Source organism: Carya illinoinensis, chromosome 9 (assembly GCF_018687715.1).
Source record: "Carya illinoinensis cultivar Pawnee chromosome 9, C.illinoinensisPawnee_v1, whole genome shotgun sequence".
Lineage (NCBI taxonomy): Eukaryota > Viridiplantae > Streptophyta > Magnoliopsida > Fagales > Juglandaceae > Carya > Carya illinoinensis.
Window position 1 is genome coordinate 13,827,675 of NC_056760.1, and position 22,051 is coordinate 13,849,725.

At 32.2% G+C, this 22,051-nt stretch overlaps 1 protein-coding gene across 1 annotated transcript; it reads right to left on the reverse strand.

The window, feature by feature from the left end:
* Positions 1 to 2,270: 2,270 nt before the first annotated feature.
* Positions 2,271 to 7,818, reverse strand: LOC122277762 (BAG family molecular chaperone regulator 2-like). The gene is made up of 4 exons (XM_043087895.1): positions 7,342 to 7,818; positions 6,524 to 6,780; positions 4,412 to 4,558; positions 2,271 to 2,682 (listed from the first exon to the last, which is right to left on the reverse strand). The coding sequence occupies exons 1-4, from the start codon at positions 7,565 to 7,567 to the stop codon at positions 2,542 to 2,544; spliced, it is 771 nt and encodes a 256-aa protein (XP_042943829.1). The 5' UTR covers positions 7,568 to 7,818; the 3' UTR covers positions 2,271 to 2,541.
* Positions 7,819 to 22,051: the final 14,233 nt, after the last annotated feature.

The following is a 22,051-nucleotide window of genomic DNA, read 5'->3' on the forward strand; positions in this document are numbered from 1 at the left end:
AATGACAAAGAGCTCGGCCTCAAAGATGTTTCAGAGATGAGAGACAAGTTGAGCGCCTAGCAGCATGAAGGGGGGGGGGGGGGGGGAGAGGAGATGGGAGGATTGCTATAGGGTGAGAGGAGTGAAGAGAAAGAAAAATGATCACGACGAAGAAGGGAGAGGGGAGGGGAAGGGTTATTAAACCCTAGATCTAAACAATGTCGTTTGGTGTATTAAACTAAACAACATCATTTCACTTGTACATTTGTTTCTATACGTTTTCTCTAAAACAATGTCATTTAAATTACTCAAATGAAACGTTGTTTAACCTAAGATATATATAAAATATATATTATATTGGCCGATTCGGTGATCTGAACCTAGTTTAGACCGAGGCTGAATTAGACAATGTCGGTTTCTTGTAACTTATACCACTTGTTGACCAATTCCGATTGATTCTTAGCTCTTGTAGCCAATTCCTGCCGCGATGGTCAATCCTATCAATTCTTGTACACCCTTAAAATAATAGTGAAACGATAATAAATAGTAGTGAGACTATTTCACTTGCCAAACACAATCCAGCTATCATCCCTAATCGCAATAAAGTCATGGGGTGGGTCACCATAGATTGCCATCCCACAATAATAAGCCGGTAAGTTCTGAAATTTTGCATCCATATGATCTGTTTTTCATATGAATTCATTGATATCTACCATCCCATCTCCATAAATTATAAGTAATTTTTATGACAAGAAAAATAACCATTTCTGAAATAGAGAACTGCAGTCAATCTTTAGCTTGAAAACCTTCGATGCGAGTTAATGATTTTCAAAAGCAATTGTAATTTTCTCACTATAATAAGACACAAACCTTTGATGCGAGTATAATGAATTGTGCATGCTCCTAACAAAGTCCTCCAAACAAGAGCACTGGGCTGCTAGGGACACGGGGCCATGCACAGATACTATGCATTAGCTAACGAATCAACGTGGCATGTCGATTTATTTGTGCTGACCAAGTGGCATGGAATACCACACAGCATCAGCCCATGCAAGAGCCACCTCTTACTAACTATCCAACATTTTAAAGAGTAATGTTAAATATAAATTTTAAATATATAAATTTTTTGTAAAAATATGTATCTTATAAAAAATAAATAAATTTTTGTACACTTTTTTTTTAATGAAATATATATTTTTTATAAAGAGTTTGCACGAAATTTACGTATTTAAGATTTTATATATATCATTTATCTTTAACTTATCAAATATATATATATCATTTATCTTTAATTTTTATATGTTTGTTTCACCTTTCCTGGCGTACCCAACAGATCAGCCATGGAGCCCTATTTTATTTTTGATTGGTACAATGCCATATTCCTCTTTCATCCTCTAAAAACTAGCATTTCCGCAATGACTTCAAGCATAAAACAACCCAGCAAAACTTATCGTACTTCGCAGACCAATCTCTTTTCAGTCTTTCCAAATCTTTGAAAGCTCAACTGCTTCTTTAGCAAACCCATCAAAAGCCAACCCAACTAATCAACTATCAAAGAAGCCCAAGAAAACACATTCCTTTTGTGCCTCTGTAATGTGCCTCGTTTGAATGTGTCTCATTTGTTTTTATAGATAAGGGGAGATCAGTTGAGATAAAAGATAAAAATTAAATAAAATATATATTTTTAATATTATTTTTTTTTTAAATTTAAAAATATTAAATTATTTATTTTATTTTGTATAAAAATTTAAAAAAATTATAATAATTATATGAAATAAAATAAATTTAGAATAATTGTGAAAACAAATTAGGCAAGGTTACTTCAAATAGTAATACATTAAGAGTAATTGTACCGTGCTTCAGTATTCTGAATGCTTAATACAGTCATAATTAAATGACTAAATGATACTAATCTGCTTAAGAAAATGATAATTTGTTCGATCGATATGTGCACAATTCTTCTAATACTTAAAATGAATGAACTCTCGTTTGAAGAGTAAGATAAGATAAAAATTTTATAATTAGTAATAAGATAGTTTACGAATAGACAGAATAGTAATAAAATAATCTGGTTGAGTCTTTTTCGAGTTGGAAAATGAGATAAAAAAAATAAAAAATATTAAGAAGTTAAAATATTATTAAAATATAGTTTTATAATATTATTTTTATTTAGAGATTTGAAAATGTTGAATTATTTTGTTATTTTTTATTTAAAAGTTTAAAAAAATTATAATGACTAGTTTAAAAATTATATATTTAAATTATGTTTGAAAATGAACTAAGATGAGATGAGATCAGAATTTTAGAATCAAATGTATTTCCAAATAAGCCAGTGTTTGAACAAAATCTCAACTATGTATCATGGCAAATTATGGCAACCAATGCTTATTGGCAAAGTTCATGCGGGGAGGGGAGGGACTATAAGTACAAGTAGCGTAGCAAGTACAGCTCGCTCGTATGCCTCTCGAGGTAACTACATTTTCCAATGAAATCACAAAGACACTGAAAATTAAAAAAAAAAAAAAAAAGGAAGGGGGGGGGGGGGGGGGGGGGGATGAGAGATCAATCAAAAAATTCCCATTGAGGTGTGGTGGAAGGAGGATCAAAGGTCTCCCACTTTGTTGTGACAATTACAGGCTTTATTCTCGCATTTGATATCTTCAGCGCATCAAGACTTTCAACACACTTCTGCACCCTCTTCCCCTGCAAATTGATTTATCATATGAATTCATATGAATCACATCGATTAAAACAGTGCACTTTTGGCAACACTGAAAAGATCACACCACCATCATATCAATATAGCATGAAGCAAGCAAGTCTGTGGGTGAGCTACAAGACTGGATAAAAACCAAGTCTTTCTACTCACAAGCAGGTATGAAAGATGTACCATCAATATTACTGAAATGGCAAAAGTTGGTTTGCAAAACAGTTTAGAAGTTTACTGTTTTTCAATTTGACATATCAACAATGTGGAGGAAATGTTCTCCACACGGATTTGCAAATATAATTATTTGACAAAAACACTTCAAGCCTTCTAGTAGTGCACTCTATTTGTTTGCTAAATTGCTAGGCTTGGATTAAATGCTGTGTTTGTGAGTTAGAGTTTGTTGGATCTTATGCTAAATAAAGTGAATCAATGCAAGAAGATTGAAAGAGGAATTGACACGAAATATTACCAGTTATATATGTCTGAGCAAGAAATATTTTTGTGTGTCAAGAGAATATAAGAACAATGAGTTCTTCTATGGACAGCCATTGTAGCTGTGCACACATTGCACACATTACGTGGCTGCTTCTGGTGTTATGTTTATTTTACTTTATTTATTTTTTTAACCAAAACGTGTGTTTTGGTTGAATTGGTTTCCCATTTTCATCCCATTCAAATCCTTCTCGTGAAACAGAGCCCTCCCTCGACAGCAAACCACTTCAGCTTCCTCTACCCACCGCCTCCTAGTGACACCATCTCTCTCGTTAGCGGCACCAGCCACTCCTCACGAGCTCGTTGAACGAAGCAAATGAGATTTAAATCCCACAAAACCCACAATCCTTCCTTTGGTTTGCTTCCTCGTAGGTAAACTTTTGTCCCATGAATCTTTCTTCACACAAATACCGGCTCCAAGCCAAACAAACAGACAAGAAAAAATAAAAAAATCTTGTGCTTCACGCATGCTTTTCTTCTTTCCTCAATGAACTGAAACTTCACTTCTTTTACAGCTCCATATATATATATTTTTTTTCGTGTTGCCTTCTGGATTGGTGGTCATGTGAGGTTTGGTTTCTTCTATGGAAGCCCACTTCCAAGTTTGAGAAATATCCGACTTTTTTTTCTTTCATCTTTACCGTACTTGGTTTGCTTTTCTGCTTCGATATTTTAATAAAACCAATTCGAATCCTCTAAATCCCAGTCCCGTTCAAGTCGCAAAATCCATTTTCCAAATTCCACCAGCACAACACTTTCAATCTCTCTACCAAACAACAATTCACTAATTCCTCAAAAAGCCAATAATTTTCATCTCAAATTTTGGTCTTTTTCCTAATCTTGAAGGCTGTGGTGTGGTGGGCTTGGATTCGATAGCTGTCAAAGAAGACGAGGGGCTGTGCGTTTTGGGGTGGGGGGAATGATTGAGGGAGATTTTGAGACTTGAGTGCTAAGAGACGAGAGTGTTTTCGAACCGGATCAAAACTTTAGTGAACCCAGTGTCCACGTAATGTGTGCAATGGCTTCACTGAAACAGTGGCTTCCGCGAAGAATTTTTCAAGAAGAATACACGTCTTTAACCATATAAATAACCTTAAAGGCTTAACCTGATTGGGGATTTTTTCAGACTTTAAAAGATAGGGACAGAGAATACGATTGTGATTAATGGGAACGTGGCTTTAAACAGGATAAAGGAAGTAAAAGAAATAAGAGTAGATGGCAAAAATATACCTGCAAATTCTTCTGAACAGAAGCATCTCCTTCTGCAGAAATCGTATCTAGTTTGATTGCTTGTCTCATGAGCATCTCAGTTAATGTCGTGATTTGAACTTCCGCCACCTTAACCCCATTTGAAATAGATTTTTCAATGGCAGAGACCTATTGAAGAGGGAAAATAGTTGAAAGGTTAATTACCAAATTATTTTCTTCATACTATTGGAAGGAAAACAGTCAGTCTCGATGTGACATATTTCATGCAATTATGAAATTGTGACCGAAGGAAAAGAAAAATCTATACACGAAACACCATATTCTGATCATTAATAAAGACCGAGATTAGGAGTTAAACCAAATAGAGTCGAATCCGGTTAGCTGAGGATAATCCTATTTAAGCACACAAAACCAGCCCGAAAAGCAAGTCTAGAACATGTAAACTCAATGCAGATTTTTTGAAATAAAATGAACTTCACCATAAAAAAATAATTTAAAAAAAAAAATATTATACAGAGATTGCACGCACTAAATTTGTATATAAAATTATTCTAATTACACTTACATTGCTGTCTAATAAGATGTTAAATTTTCAATTATCACAAAACTTGAAATGAGACAACAAATTAATGAATATGATTTTTACCATTGTTCGAACGCCACATCAAATCATCACTTTAAAAAAAAAAAAAAAACTAAATCAATTAAAATTTATAAATTTAGTTATTTAACTAAAATTTTGATAACATTGATAGATGATACAAGCAACATTTCATTGATCAATGATATTTTTTAAAAAATGAGGCCGGAATCCATCTGGAATATTGCCATTCTTCAGAATTCATACAACCAACTCATCATGGACAGCTAACCCATTGAAAAACATTACAATACTCAATAACTAGAAATTGATCATATGGTCCCTTAGAAAATATAAAAGCGGCCATGCATGTGCTACAAGGAATATGAACATTTAGGTGTAATTTAGATAAGAAGGTCATATGAGATGATTTTAGATAAAAGTTGAATATAATATTATTAGAATATTATTTTTTAATATTATTATTTTAAAATTAAAATAATTAAAATAATTAAATAAAATAAGATGAAATAAAATATTTTTTATTATCCAATTGGACCAATTCCAAAAACTCTGGAACAATTTTTATTACTCAGACACGGTCCAGCCAGGATAGTTAGTTAGGTGCATTAATAATCACACAAAAAACCAGACACACCGACAAATTAAAAAGACAACATCAAAATAATATCAAACAGTTAAAATGGTGGTCCAGACTTCCAGTACCATCTGAACTTTACAAAAAGAGCGATGCAGAACAAGAGGGGGCCCACCTGATTGATGTTTCACTCTTTTTATTATAATTATAATGAAAAAAATTTTGTGTAAAAACACTTGTATATTAATATATATATTAATTTATTATAATTAATTAAAAAATAAATTTTATTAAAAATAATATTAATTTAAATTTTAAATATAAAAAAAATAATATTAATATTCATATTAATAGGTGATTTTATTTATAATTTTATATATAATAAAACTCAATTATAATTAGAATGCAACGAGGCAACTCCCCTACACTGGCAGTGGAACCTCCTCCGCTGCCCGATTGTTCCCTACCCCTACCCCCAACTTGTCCTGGGCCCGTCCTCTCATACGCAAGTTGTTAGTCAAGATTCTACCCCCTCATTATTATGTCAGACCCACACGATCACCTTCCAGCTGTCCGATCTTGACACAGTCACTATCCAAACCATCGACGGCTGGGTATTTTTTAAAAATTTTAAATTAAGTTTTTGCCAGGTAGTTCTCAAAGATGATTTAAATGGTTAATTTGTAGTGTTACATAAAAGAAAATCACATATTAATCTATATATTAATATTAATTTATTTATATTTAAAATTTAAATTAATATTATTTTTAATAAAATTTATTTTTTAATTAATTATATTATATTAATGTACAGATTAGTATACAATTATAATTAACTAATCTACTTTTTCCTAATTCGTAGTTGTAGATATTCTGCTAAAAACACCAAAAAATAAAAATAAAAATAAAAAATAAAGAAAAACAGAAGAGTGTGAGAATTGAGAAATATGATCACCTGCTCAGCAAGCTTATCGACCTCCACGGAAACGTCGGAGATGGCGCGGTGGGCGCTCTGGATTTTTGCATTCCTGCGCGTCTCGATGAATCTGCGCTCGATGCTCGACGGGTCCTCCATCAGTATCAGCTTGGACCGGTCTTTCACCCCGCAAATGTCCAAGTACTCCCCGTTCTCTCGCTCTTTTCCTCTGAATATCACCCGCTGTTCTCCCGGCTGTAAACCCGTCTCTCCCGTCAGTAGCTTCTTCACCTCCCCTGCCATTCAACCAACCCCCGGCCCCAACCACCAGCACAAAAACAAAGGAACATATAATGTCTGATCGAATCTATCCTTTTTCGCCTTCCAATTAAAAATATCGTAAATTGACATCCTTCGTTATAGTCTAACGAGTGTACGTATGTAGTGGGGTCATTTCAACATGAATTTTCCTCCAGAACAGTGAATTAATAATTAAGCACCATTGAAATTAAGGTGGGAGGTTGTTCGAAATTAATTTACGTTATTTTGGTAATCATCATTGTCTATAGGTTAAGAATGGTGGTTGTACTTGTACCTAGCTGGTTGTTTGTTTTGCCAATAACACAAAAGAGAAATATGAGTAGATCTTAGAAGAAGTGTGCAACCACCAAAGTTGTAGTAATTAATCGTAAAAATTTCATACCTAACCTACTTTTCTTGCCTGCCACCATCAACTGAACTAGTAAAGTCGAACATTAGCATTTTTTTCTTCTATTTTCTCAGCAGCCAAACAGAATATAACGATTATGTTGAGATTAGACAGAATTTATCTTAAAGATAGATCTAGCTCATCTTACCAAACGTGGCCTGAGAATTGACCGAGATCTCATGCCTAAGTGCACCGTAAACCACTCGAAGCCGTATATTTGGAGCGGAAACATCCTTAATATCGCTTCTTTTCTGGACCAACATTCCTCCGGGTCTCATCTCCCACTCGACTGCTTCTTCTCTGGATGTAGACGACGCCGTCACGGTTGAGCTCTCACTCATTTTACCATACCCATTTGACCTTTTCTTCATCATGATCACGTGCGTACGTCTAAGCAACCAAAGATGTCCGGCCGGGAACTGAATGCGTGGACGAGTGTGTGTTTTTGAGACTGTTATATTTGGGGAAATGAAGGGAAGTATCTAATCTGGCATCAATTGTGTGTGTGCGTGGAGGGAAGGGGTGTTTTCTGCCGACACAAACACAATGTAACGTGAGTGTTGGGTTTTATACTGTGAAGAAATGAGCTGTTTTAAAGGGGGAAAGAAAATGCACTTTGATTGGAAACACCCGCGGAAAATGACTAGAAAATGTTTGGACAAATGGGAAGCTCGCCACGTGTGGTGTCTGTGAGATTGTTTGTGGTGACAGCTAAGAAGAGGGAAGTTGCCGACAGCCTAAGAAAGCATCCGAGAGAAGCGGAACCCAAGGTTTGCTTCCTGATTAGTGCTACTTGCACACGTGGAGGCTATAGATTGGGTGGTGACAATGTAGGTCATTGCAACGAGATGGGGATGGATGCTTCTGTTTGTAGAGCTCCCTTAATTACTGGCAGATTAGTCTAGAAATGAACAAACAAGGTTTAGCAATGAAGTTAATTGTGGCCTACATCAACATGTTGATGTGATCAATTCATGAGATCGATGGAGAGTTTTGAGTCCCGATAGGATCACCACATTAGATGGAATAAAAGAAGTCATCGGATCGGACGGAGGGACTTGGAAAGGTCCATGTCTTTATGATGATCATGAGGGAAAGCATAATGTTGCTTAGAGTTATGATTTTGTGAGCTAAGAATAGATAATTAAGGTTTAACAACTTGCGGTTAGCATGGACAAATCAAAAGCGATTGAGTAATCTTTGACCTGATCAATGGGTAAGTTTACTTTAACAATGTGGGTGTGTTTAGGGAGAGATTAAGGTTTTAATAGTCTCAAGTTAGCATGCGTGGTTAAGCCCAAAACTAATTAACCTTTAGTACACGACTTCAAACATGGGGTGCTTGGTCAACTATATCTCTTCTCTCTCTCTCTCTCTCTCTCTCTCTAAATTACCATATATATTTTTAATAAATATTCGGCCATCTGCCACACGAGTAGTTGATCTCCGCAAAGGTTCTTTTATAATATAATTATTATATTTTCAAACCGGTACCATGCAGAATATAATATTCATATCACTTACATAGTAAAACTAAGTACTGTAGATCAAATGCTTATTTACTAGGTTTGTTATGTAAATATTTATTACGTGTGTTACTCGTACCGACTTATAAATATAAGGTTTCTTTATAATATAATAAATACCACAAACTTGCACAATCAAGTAAAGATCAAATATTGATTGTTTATGGTTAACGAAACAAATTTTGTTCATGATTACTATACGCGAGAATTTACAAACCGGCATTAAAAATGGAAGATCGATCAAAATTTACAAAAATTAAAATTGTTTCATATATAGATCATTCCGAGTGATTCATTCCATATATTGACGTATGTACATAGCTATAGGTGTGGTGGGAGGTCAATTTTTAACAAACTCGCCCCTGTAAACTTATCTATTAAAAGTCGTCGTCATCATCTGAAAGAAAATCCATGCAAAGCTTTCGGAAGTAAACAAAGCTACTATGGATACATTGGAGGACTTAGAAGGAAAACATGAAAGCGAAGTGATCATACATTATACAGATCACGTAGAATCGTATATATATATCTACTTATATATACGCACACGTAGTAGAATTGTATTTGAAAATTAAGATTGATGGGAAAGACCAGGCAGCTAGCTAGTTAGGATCATGCATGGAACAACTCCACCCAATCAATCATACATGCATATATGTCCATGGCATGCATGTGGGTGTTTGAAATGATGATCTTGTGATTCCAAATTAATAGAAGCTGGAGTGAAATGGAATGAAGCCGGCCCACCCCAAAGGCAGAACTTGATGACTTTGTTGGGCTGGTACCATGCATACACCCAGTGAAATGCACATCAATATGTCAGTTCTGTCCCAAAAAATGGTCAGAGATGGCTCATGACACGATGATCCACGTTGTTATTCTTTTTCTTTTTGATGTCACGAGTACCACTGATGTTTTCTCTTATAATTGGCTGTTTCAAGATCATGTGGCCAATGAGCTGGAGTGTTGTTTGGAGTTCGTTCTGACAAATCACTGTTCATATGCCACGGGTATATAAATTTTTTTTTATATAATTTTAGCTAGTTTCTCCATTTTGTTTTGAATGATTGTAGCATTTAAATATAACTATTATGTCATATGATTATTCTTATATTAATATTTTAAATTTTTTCTTTTTTTCTTTAATTGTAATTTTTAAATCTCTTATAAATAATAAATATTGATATGGTTGTGATATTATTATAAACATGTTTTTACTTTGTGTTGGGTTATATGACTCTAGCATAGATGTCGAAAAATATCTAATTGGAGAAAGTATGGTAGGTCTCAGACATACTAATATTGTAATAGACATTTGTTAATTTTTTATTTTTTTGATACATTTTAGAGATGGGGTTTCGAACTCCAGGCTCCCACTTAGGAGACTGGCGGTTATGCCAATCAGACCACAAACCTTTAGCTAATAGATATTTGTTTATATTAGAGTGTGAGTAATATAAAACTAGAACTATATACCATCAAAAGCAAGAATATATGAAACAAATTATGAAACAATTTAAGCTCATAGATAGCTTTTTTGTGTTTACTAAAATAATCTAGAAACTGTTGGTCGTGGAAACTAGTAGGTTGCTCCATGTAAACTTCTTCTTCAAGGTGGTAATGAAAAGGGGCATTGGAGATGTTGAATCTAAGGTTTCAAGTTTCGTGTAATTATATATCTATACATAGATTTTGATGATAACAAATGAATTCAAAGAATAAAGGAGTTTCAATCTCAAGTTATCGATCCAATGGAGTCAAGCACATCAAGGAACCAAGCATGAGTAAGAAAAGAACAAATTTACATTAAAATCATAGAGTAATGTTATAAATCTCTTAAAAATTTGAAATTAAGATTAAGGGTCAAAATTAATATTTTATCATAAAGTATTGAAATACATTTTCCACATGTGCATGAATATTTTGAAAATTAAATTTGAAAATTTTGAAAGATGATTGATTATCATCTTTCACATGTGCATGCTTTATTTGAATATTTTCAAAAGCGACTGATGCTCTTTTTGACTTATGTAAAAAGTAGATGATTTTATTTAACAATTTTAAAAATATTAAAGATGATTGATTGTCATCTTTCACATGTGCATGTTTTATTTGGATATTTTCAAAAATAATTGATACTCTTTTTGACTTATGCAAAAAGTAGATGATTTTATTTGAAAAAATTTGAAAAGTAAAGTATGCTCATTTTGTCATATACAAAAAGTAAAAAGATTAGATTTGAAATTTTTGAAAAGTGAAGTGTGCTCATTTTGTCATATGCAAAAAGTAAAAAAATTATGTTTGAAATATTTGAAAAGTGAATGATGTTATCTTTAATATGTGAATCTTTTTAAATTTAAATATGAAGTTTTATATGCCTATAAATAGATCATTTGAGAGTTTCACATTTACAACACTAAGAGCATACAACATTCATACAAAACTTTCATTCTCTCTTCTATAAGTATTGAATCTTAAACCTTATTCATTTTGAGAGAGATATAATTTGCGCTATATTGTTCTTATTTCACTCATTGAGGAGTATTTTCTGATAACATATCCACTATCAGCTCTTGTATCAGTAAAAGGGTGTGTATAACCCTTGTGCGTGTAGAAAGTATTCTACACAGAGAATAGTTGAATCACAACGTATAAGATGATTGCAAGTATATATGGTGTTCTACATGGATCATTTGTAGCGGTGTTGTTCAAATGTGTAATAGGTTTCTATATCCACTTGAAGGAGGTTGAATACTGAATTTGAGGCGAGGACGTAAGCAGTGGGACCGAACCTCATTAACATACTGAGTTTGCTTCTCTTTTACTCTTACTCTTTATATTTATTACTGCTTCGTATTTTGTTTATATTTTATATCGTGTATTTGATTTATAATTTTTAATTTTTAAATACAACTCAGTTCACCATCCTTCTTGTGTTAGTCATCTGGGCAACAGGAGACATGCAATTGCCTTATGGGCCGGTCAAATTTGACTAAAAGGTTGAATGTATCCTTATAGTTGAGTCCTCCCTGTTGTTCAAAGCCTTTGGTAGGCAATACTTGAGAAAAATTTGGTGCTGTCAAGGTTGGTTTTGATGCAAAGGATGAGGAAGAGGATTATACCCAATCATGAGCTGGAAATAATGTTTCATCAAAGATGACATGACAGCTAATGAGAATTTTACAAGTTTCTATATCATAACATCAATAGCCTTTGTAGTTAGTGTAGTAGCCTAAGAAGACATACTTTTTGGATTGATACATTAGTGTATGGGCATTGTATGGTCGAAGAAGGGGATAATAAGCACAACCGAAGACTTTTAAGTATAGAGTAATTTGGTAACTTGTTTGGTAACTTTTCATAAGGCATGGTTGAAAATAGAGCTAGGCATCCTATCGAGAAGGTAAATTACTGTATTCAAAGCATCGACCCAATGTGTGAGGAAAATATGATTGAGCAAGCAAAGTTAGACTAGTTTCAACCACATGTCTATGTTTATGCTTGACTAACGCATTATGCTGAGCAATGTATGGACATGAAATCCTATGAAAAATGTCATGAGTTTCAAGGAACTTTTTAAAACTCACCACCTCTATCAAATTGAAAACATTTTATTTTCTTTGAAATGAAATTTTCAACTACACATTTAAACTTGCCAAAGCATTCAAATATTTACGCTTTAGTGTGTATGGGATTGATCCAAGTGAAACGAGAAAAACTATTAATGAAACTAACATAGTATTTGCAGCCATTATGAGTAGAAATAGAACTCTAAAGACTTGAGTGGATTATTTCTAAAGGTTTAGATGTTACATGAGTAGAATTAGAAAACAAAAGGCATTTGGACTTTGCCATTTGACGTAACTAACATAGGGACTTATAATGAAGTTATAAGTCCATTAGATGTCAGTAAAGAAGCTAGACTTTTAAGTTTATTGAACACAAAGGTTGTAGGATGCCCAAATCTTCTATGCCAAGTAGTTGTATTAGTCGTAGTGCCAATGAAAGTAGCAGGAGGCTTGACTTTATTCATGGATTGGGAGAGATACATTGGATACAATCTATTTTCACCTTACCCTTGCAAAAGAATCCACCCCCTGCATTTGTCCTTTACAAGGTAATGAAAATCAGTGAGGAGAAACACACAATGATTATCAACATAGAAATTTTGAAGGGAAAGAAGATTTACGACAGTTGTAGAACAATGAAGTATAGTGGATAATTTAAATGGGGTTTTTGAGTTTAAGAGTAAAGCATAACTTGTATTAACAATGGGAAGACCTATACCATTATTGACAACAACCTCTTCTTGTTCCTTGTAAGCTCCTTGAAGTGGCAAATTGTCCAAAGTGGTTGTGATGTTGTTGTTTGCCCCGCTGTCAGCATACCATGGTTGGGCCTCAATATGACCGAATGAAGAATTTGTCTTTGTTGCCATTGCTGCTAGTTGAGAAGGATGGTGTCACCCTTGGCATGCATAATTCATACAATGAGAGCAATCTAATGCTTGATGTCTAGTTTTTTCATAAATTGGACATGAAGCTTTATTATAAAAGTGGTCTTTGAAAATGAGTTGCTATCTTTTTGTCTTGGATCACCATTAAAGTTATTTTTCTGATTTCTAGGAGACTTCCTTGCATAAAAAGGGGAGCCATTGTGCTTTGACTTGTTAGAAAACAAAACAAAATTTTCAAAATCAGTTGAGGTGGAGTGTTGCAAGTTGCCTAGAAGAGTCTCATAGTTGAGAAGCTCAGCTTGGAAGTTAGCAAAGGGTAGGGATGAATCACGAATGACAAAGTTGAGAGAGGTAATGAAGGCATTTTCTGGTGGATTGAGCCCTCCAAGGATATAAGAGATGAGGTCAATGTTCTCAACAAGTTTACTCACAACAGTGAGTTGATTAGCCCATGATTTGGCTAGGCTAAGATCCTCAGAGCATGTGTGAGACCCTTGTTGTAAGGACCATAATTGGCGCTTGAGATAGGCAACTCGAGATCGAGAATGTGAAGCAAAACAAGAAGTCAAAGACAGCTACACATGTCTATAGGTGTTCAAACCATATATGGAAGAGAGAAAATTTTCAAACAAAGTAGTGGTAAATCAACCAAGGAGATACTAGTCATTTCTTTGCCATGAAACATAATCTGGGTTAAGCACACTTGTGTGTCTCTACCAGACTCATTGATAAGAAATTTCGAGAGGCATGCCTGGGAGCCATCAATAATACCCATAAGATCATAGTTACTAAGAATTGACAATAATTGTGATACCAGTTCAGATAGTTGGTGCCATCCCATCTGGTTGAAATTTGATGGGTGATGTTAGGTAGGACAAAGGTGTTTATAAGAGATGTAGGAGGAACACTTGATGAGGAAGCCATTGTAAATAATCAGATCAGACAATAGGAGCTATACTTGGTATAGTTCTGAAACGATGAAAAATATCCTATTGGATAAAATATCACGTCTCCTTAGAGATGCTAGTATTGTATTAGATATCTATTTATATTAATGTGTGAGTGATACAAATCGGAACTATGTACCATAACATGCAATAATATATAAAACAAATTATGTACAATTAGATACTATTGATTACGCAAAATCTATAGCTTAATCTGCTCCTGATTTGTTGCCTATATCTGTGATAGAGTGAGGCTAAGATATAGGGATATGATTGAGGTCTTTTCAAGGGAATAGCTGACTTTCTTTTCATGCTTTGAACAGTTGTAATTGGGTCCTTAACAGATGTGCCATATAGATTTTTTAGAATTATTGAATATAGAATAAAATATAAATAGACACAAAATGAATGTCATATATGATTTGTTGAGTAGTTATTGATATCCAAAAGTATGATCTTATACTTTTGGAGTACAATACAAACAAGTCGAGTTTGAACCGAGTAATTATTAGTTCAAATTATATTTATTTATTTTTATTCAAACAAATCAAGTTCAATTTTATTTTTGGATTATGTTTATATTCACCAATAGTTTATTTGCTTTTAGTTTGAGTTCAAATTTCTATTCACAAGCAACTTAATTTTAACAACACAAATTATTGAATAATACTACTATTCATTTTTACAACGTACAAAGTCACATTTTAAATAATTTCACAAGACAACTACTTAAATTAAAAGCTGCTTAAACCAAAATTCAAGATGATAAGCAAATATCTCTTTAGGTTATTTGTATATCTTATAACTTCATTTAAAATTTTTGATAAGATAATTTCAATTTTTTTTGTAAATATTTTTATATAGTTTATGAAATTTATGTACATATAAGTGATTATATTTAAAGGGATTTAAAAAATGTATACAATAGAATTATGATGTATTCTTATTTAAAAAAAAAAAAACTAAATATATTCTCACCGTTAAGTTAAAAATAATAATAAATCTATTTGTAAGCTTGTTAAACGACACACCAAACACACGGCTAACATAGAAACCTACAAAACCATTTTACTAAGAAAATGTTAGTACCTTGATATTTTTATGAATATAATAAGTCTCGTAATAAATAAATTGAAGTCGAATCGAGTTTTATACAATCGTATTATTTACAGATAAAATATGAACAAATTTTTTAAATAAAATAGCAATTCAAATTTAATTGAATTAATTTTGAATAACATGCCAAATAATTTTGTCTATTATTAACATTTGTTGACATATAATTCATACTAGCACTAAGATCCTATTCATTTAGAGTTTTGCCAATTACAAAGTTAGTGTGTCAGTATATCACTTGTTGTGAATCCACTATAGTTAGAAAAGAGTTTAAATGATTACTTTTTCTTTTCATTCGTTATTGTGGGACCTAAAGTTCGAAAACCCGACTTGCTGGAAAGATCCGTCCGTTAAAATTAGTTTGGACTACATTTCGGGTTGGGTGTGAGAGAGAATATTTTTTTCATTCTAAATTTTGTCATCCTTAATAGCGCATGCTAAATAGTATATTTTAACATATTATTATTTAAATAATTAATATATAAAATCACTTAAAATTTAAGGTATAAACAAATGTAAATGGAGATTACAAAATCTAATAAAAAATTTTAACAGATTAGTCACACAGGCCACTATGTAGTGGCTTTAATCAAATAAAAGTTAGGGTTTATTTGAAAAAAGTTTTTATTTTAAAATTCTCATTTCATTTCTTTTTTTCCAATCTTATCTTTTTTTTTTTCAAACATCACTAAAATATAAATACTTTTAAACTAATCATTAAAACTTTTTCAAAGTAATCATTATAATTTTTCTAAACTTTCAAATAAAAAATAAAAAATAATTTAAAATTTTCAAATACTTAAAGAAAAATAATATTAAAAACTTATATTCTAACAATATTTTAACTTTATAGTATTTTTTATTCAAATTTCTCTCTCTTCTTTTCCGAAACTCCATAAGAGCAATGGCAATGGTATTTGGCAAAAAGTTGAGGTTTTGGTTAAAGCTAAAGTCATTGAAGATTTTAATTTACATTAGACTATCCATCGCAAAGTTAAAATAATAATATAATATTCTATATTTTATAATAATTTTATAATAATTTTTTTATTTTACAAATACACTCCATATATTAATTAATAATTTAATTTTTACTTAAAATTATTATTTTCCAGCTATTTTTTATATCTACCTAATTATTCAACATAATACAGCCTTGTTTACAAAAAATATTTCTTGAAAAATATGGACATAATATAACCTTGTTTACTAATAAAAATTTTAAAAAGAACTTAATAAATTTTTGTTGATTATTTGTAAAAAAAATATGGATTTAATGGGTGAATAGTGACTTTCCAACTTTAAAAATTCTTTTAGAGTTACTATAGCTCAAAGTCCAAGCTAATGGTGTTTAGCAAATCCAATGTAGGTCATCTATACAAAACTTAGCTATATCTTGGATTTTACTAGTATTTGGTCAGTCCAATGTCAGTGCTCTAAACATGTTTAAATTGAGAAATACTGTCAACTCATCTTATCTCATAATTACAATTTTTACAAATTCTCACATAAAATATAGTAAACAATTTATTTTTTTCAAATTTCAAAATAATAATAATATTACAAAATAATATTCTAACAATATGTTATTCAACTTTCAACTTTCATCTCAACTCATCTCATTTAGTATTGGTTTGGATTCAGATATGAAATGAAATGAAATGAGATAGTTTTAAATGAAAGTTGAATAAAATATTGTTCTAATATTATTTTTTAAAATTATTATTATTTTGAGATTTGAAAAAGTTGAATTGGATAGGGGTGTAAATAGGTCCAGTGCAATTATTATTATTTTTTATTTTTTTCAAATAAATTAAGAACAAAATTTATTTAAAATTAAGTGAATTATTAATGTAGATTATGTAACTAACTCATTAAAAAAATATTTTATATGGTCAATGATAATAAATTAGATGAAAATGATATCATTAACTTATATAATTATTATATAAAAATAATATATTAAATTATTAAAAATATTTTTAAAATATATATGGGAGTTCGTTTTGGTTCATTTCAAAATTTATAGACTCCAGGATCGAACCAAATATCATTCGGTCCACACTTTTTAGGACTAAGACCGACCGGTCTAGAGTTCGGTCCAGTCGGTTTTCTTGATACGAATTGACCGGCTTACACTTATAGAATTGGAATTTGAAAAAGTTGAATTATTTATTATATTTTGGTGTGGGAATTTGAAAAAATTGTAATGATGATATAAGATGCTTGTTGAATCCAAATGGGGCCTTAACTCACTATCTAAACCTAACATAACTTAAACTATCTCACTACTACTTAAAAACTATTTTACTCCTATGCATAGAATTTTCTTCTCATCTCACTTCCCCAATTCTCATCTCATTTCCCTCCCCAAATGCCATTAACAACTCATCTGAAGGCCCTAGAAAATCCATCACCATTATTCATCTTCCTCCTCTGCATCTCCTCCCCACATTCGCGATTTGAAAGCTGTTCCGAAAGCTCTAGCATCTTGTTCCCCAGCATCTTGATTTCTTTGAGATAGCCTTTGTAACAGCCCACTAGAAATTCAATTGTGAAATTTCTATTAACTTTAGGAATCTCGTAAAAACCCCATAAGTTTTCACGAATCCATTAATCGTATAGATTTTTGTCTAACTACATAGTTAGTGTTATTATTTACTATGGTATCAGAAGTGTGTTTTTGATTATTGGAGATAGTTAGAAGTGTCAAAATGTATTATGGTTTGTGCCATTAGACTCGGAGGGTTATTTAAAGTCTTATGGCGCAATAACATTTTTTCATATTTTCGGTCAAAACGTCTGTTCAAAACTGTAGATATTATTGGATAAAAAGAAATATCTTGAGGTAATTTTCATGAATATTATTGGGTAAAAATATTTGAGTTGATTTTTATAGATATTATTAGATAAAAATATTTTAAGTTGATTTTTTGTAGATACTATTGGATAGAATATTATGAGATAATCTTTTATAGATATTTTGGTAGGAGAAAACTACACTCAACTCTCAAATTCAGCCTCATCTCTTCCATATCTCATCCATAAGTATCTCCAGCCACCTCTCCCCACGAAATTATTTTCATTTACACTTTCCATTGAAAGAATATCAAACACTCTCTCTCGGACAGCTTTTAGGAGGTCTTTTGCACGCCCATTTCGAAGCTGTTGTAAGTGTTTTATCATAAAGTCTCCTTCATATAAGTTGTTCCTTTTTGAGTCTAGTTTACATGGATATCTTATTTGCCCCATTTGAAAATCATTTGGTCAGTAAAATATTGTGTAAACTATAGAAAGGTCATTTTGGGAGATAAACTGGAGAATATGTTATAGTTTGGAGTTTTTGACCAAGCTAATAGATAGATATTGGTCCGAAATTTTTATGGAGTATTGTTAACATGTATATATGACTATTGGTTGAGGATTTTTGCATGATTAAAGGTTTTGATGAAAGATTTTCTTAGATTTAGAAACTTAGAAACTGGAAGAGGAAAAACAGTTTCTGTTTTGAGAAAGTTTAACTCTTTGATGGTCTAAACCTATTCTAATGACTTTAATAATTTTATTGGAGGATCCTAAACATCTTATATACATTTTATATTATTATTTTGAAGATATTTGATGTTAGTTTCAAAGATATGAAATTTTATGCAAAGAGATATTCAGATAAGCCAAAGTGTGGATATTCTTGGCTAAATTTATGTTTTGGTTAATTTCTAACCATGTGATCTTGAATTAGAAGCTTATATATGTTTTAGGACATCTTTTTAAACCATGTATGGTTTGGTTTGAAGATCATATATTTATAAGTCATAGATCAAGAGATTTATCAAAACTAGTTGAGGAAAAAGTTTCTGTTTTTGGAATAAGTGTAAAACCAAAAACTCCAAATGTTATTTTGTGATTTTGGTGACTTTAGTTTGATGATTTAAAGCATGGTTGATGTTAGGATGATATTATGAATATGTTAGAAGTAAGATTTGATTTTTGAAATTCTTGGAGATGTTTTGATTTAAGGTCAAAACTTGTGATTCAAGTGCTTAGATCTTTTTACAAAAAAGTTTGGTGTTGATTATTAGTTTTTTCTAAATGGATGTTTTAAGTATGGTTTTGAACTTAGGATTGGAAGATGTTTGTTGCAAAATTTTGGTTTAAGCATGAGTTTTGAAGTTGGAAGGAATTGCAACAAAAATCAAGGGAAATGACCTATGGATGTTTCGGCCATAGTGTGTTCTTCGTAGTTTTGTTTTGTTTTAAATTTTTCTGAGTTGATATTTAAGTTTAGGACAAAATTTACATGAGGAATGTAAATTTTAGAAACTTTTGGAGTTAGAAAGCAAAATCCTTAAGTTATGGGTAAAACGGTCATTTTCCCACATATAGAGAGTAAAATAAAAATTTTACTATTTAAGTTAGTATTTTCCATATTTTAAATATTTAGTGATTTAGTTCTAACTTTTAGAATCACTAATTATAGTTCCTCGTGCTCGCACTTGAAGTTTTATAAGAAATGCGGAGATCAAGGTAAGTTAGCTTTTAACTTACTAGCAGTCTACTGTGTATGTGTGCTAAGTAAAGGAACTACAGTGTATGTATGTATGTTATCATATATGTCATGCCATGCCAAGTTATCACGTAATTGTCTATTATACAGAATTTATTCTGTCGTCAATTTTTATCTGTTACATAATATATTCTGTCATGTATTACTGTACCTTACAAGTACGTCATGCTAAGTATGCCATCTATTACATGTATGTCAAGTCATGTAATATTCACTGTTGCAAATATGTCATGTTAAATATGTTGTCAATTATATGTTATGCAATGTTACGAAATATTTTTATCTCAAGTTGGTCATGTATTTTAAGTTATATTCAAGTCACGTTATGTTACGTCAGGGCTTCAGTCATTTCGTATTCCAGTCACGTTTCATCTTGATTACTTATGTATGGAGTCACAGCAATTGTGACGCATACACTACGTGAGACATAGCAATTGTGACACGTAGAATACATGGGGCCACAACAACTGTGGAGTATGTATTTTTCATGTTAAGTCAAGTTTGTGTAGAATACATGGGGCCACAACAACTGTGGAATATGTATTTACACGTAGAATATATGGGGCCACAACAACTGTGGAGTATGTATTTTTCATGTTAAGTCAAGTTTGTATAGAATACATGGGGCTACAACAACTGTGGAGTATGTATTTACACGTAGAATACATGGGGCCACAACAACTGTGGAGTATGTATTTTTCATGTTAAGTCAAGTTTGTGTAGAATACATGGGGCTACAACAACTGTGGAGTATGTATTTTTCACGTTAAGTTAAGTTTCAGATCAAATTCATGTCAAGTCAAGTTCAGTTTATGTTTCAATTTAAGTTATGTCAATTATGCTATATTGTACGCCAAGTTATGCTTTAATTACTTATGAATTTGATTATGCATTTATGCTTTTACTGTCATGCATGCATCATTAGCTTGTATGGAAGTTTTTTGTTAACTTACTGAGATTTGTAATCAAATCTCACTTTGGTAGTCCCAACTACCATTCTCCCCGAATGGTAGATCTTGTTACAGGACCTGAAGGAGAATCAGGAGCTGATCAACTAGACACAGTTGACTAAGCGACGGTGCGACGTCAATGTTAATATAGTAGTTAACGTAAATTACTATTTGTACAATGGAGTTGCATCTTTAGTATTTTTTGGATCATAACCATTTTGGACTAGTGTTGTGATCTACTCAATGGGTCTTTATGTATGAAGTATGTTTTAAGCATTTGAGATATTTTCAATTTGGTGCATAGTATTGCTAAAGAAAAAAATTATCCGTTGTATTGCATAATGTTAGATGCATGTTAGGAACATTGCATCTTATATGTCATGAACGGGGGCAGGTAACCTTGTATTGCATGTCTCGACGCTTCAAATGTCCGTCCGATCCCAAACGGAATTTGGAGGCGTCACAGCCTTTGCTTATTTACTATTCTCAACGATGACAAGAAAGGAGCTGGCCTTTCCACCAAGATCTGCTCTTCTCGACGAAGACGAGAAATGACACGTTCTTCCAACCGAGTTATGTTCTTCTCCAAATTGTGGACTCCTCCCTCTGCTTTGTTGCTCTTCTCGATGGCAACGAGAAATGATTTGGCCTTCCAACTAACCTAGCCTTCATCAAAGCATGGTATATAATGTGCCTTCTCAAATCTATAGTTTTTTCAAAGTGATTACGCATCCGAAATGGTATATAACTGCGGTATCTCATGCATTTGGTAGATAATGTGCAATCAGTAGAAACTGTCCCTAGCAATTATTAATGTGCAATTGGTTAGAAATAATGTATGAGACGTTTAATTTTGTTGTATATTTCCATTCGTCAGCATTGCTTTTGGGTTACTAAGATTAAGATTCTGGAAAAGTGAAAGAGACTTATTTTGGTGACACTAAATAGCATTTATTCTGCTTAAGGAGCAGTAGAGTATTTAACGCTTGAGAAGAATTGGGTTTGAAACTCGAGGAACCGTCGGGAAGGCAAGAAACTTGTATTTGAGTTTTTGGTTTTTTTGGGCATTTCCTCCCTTGCTAGCGTGGAGGTGTAGCCAGTGTGTTAAAAAAGAAGATTGAATAGAATTTTTCTGATAAAATATATAGGAGGTGTTGTCAAGGTGTCACTGGCTTTCTCCAAAATATGAAAAATGTACTTCAAGAAAAAAAGAAAGAAAGGAAGAAAGAAATAAAAAGAGAATCTAAAGAGAGAGAGAGAATTTTAGTTGATTGTAATTCTTCTGATGATTTATTCATT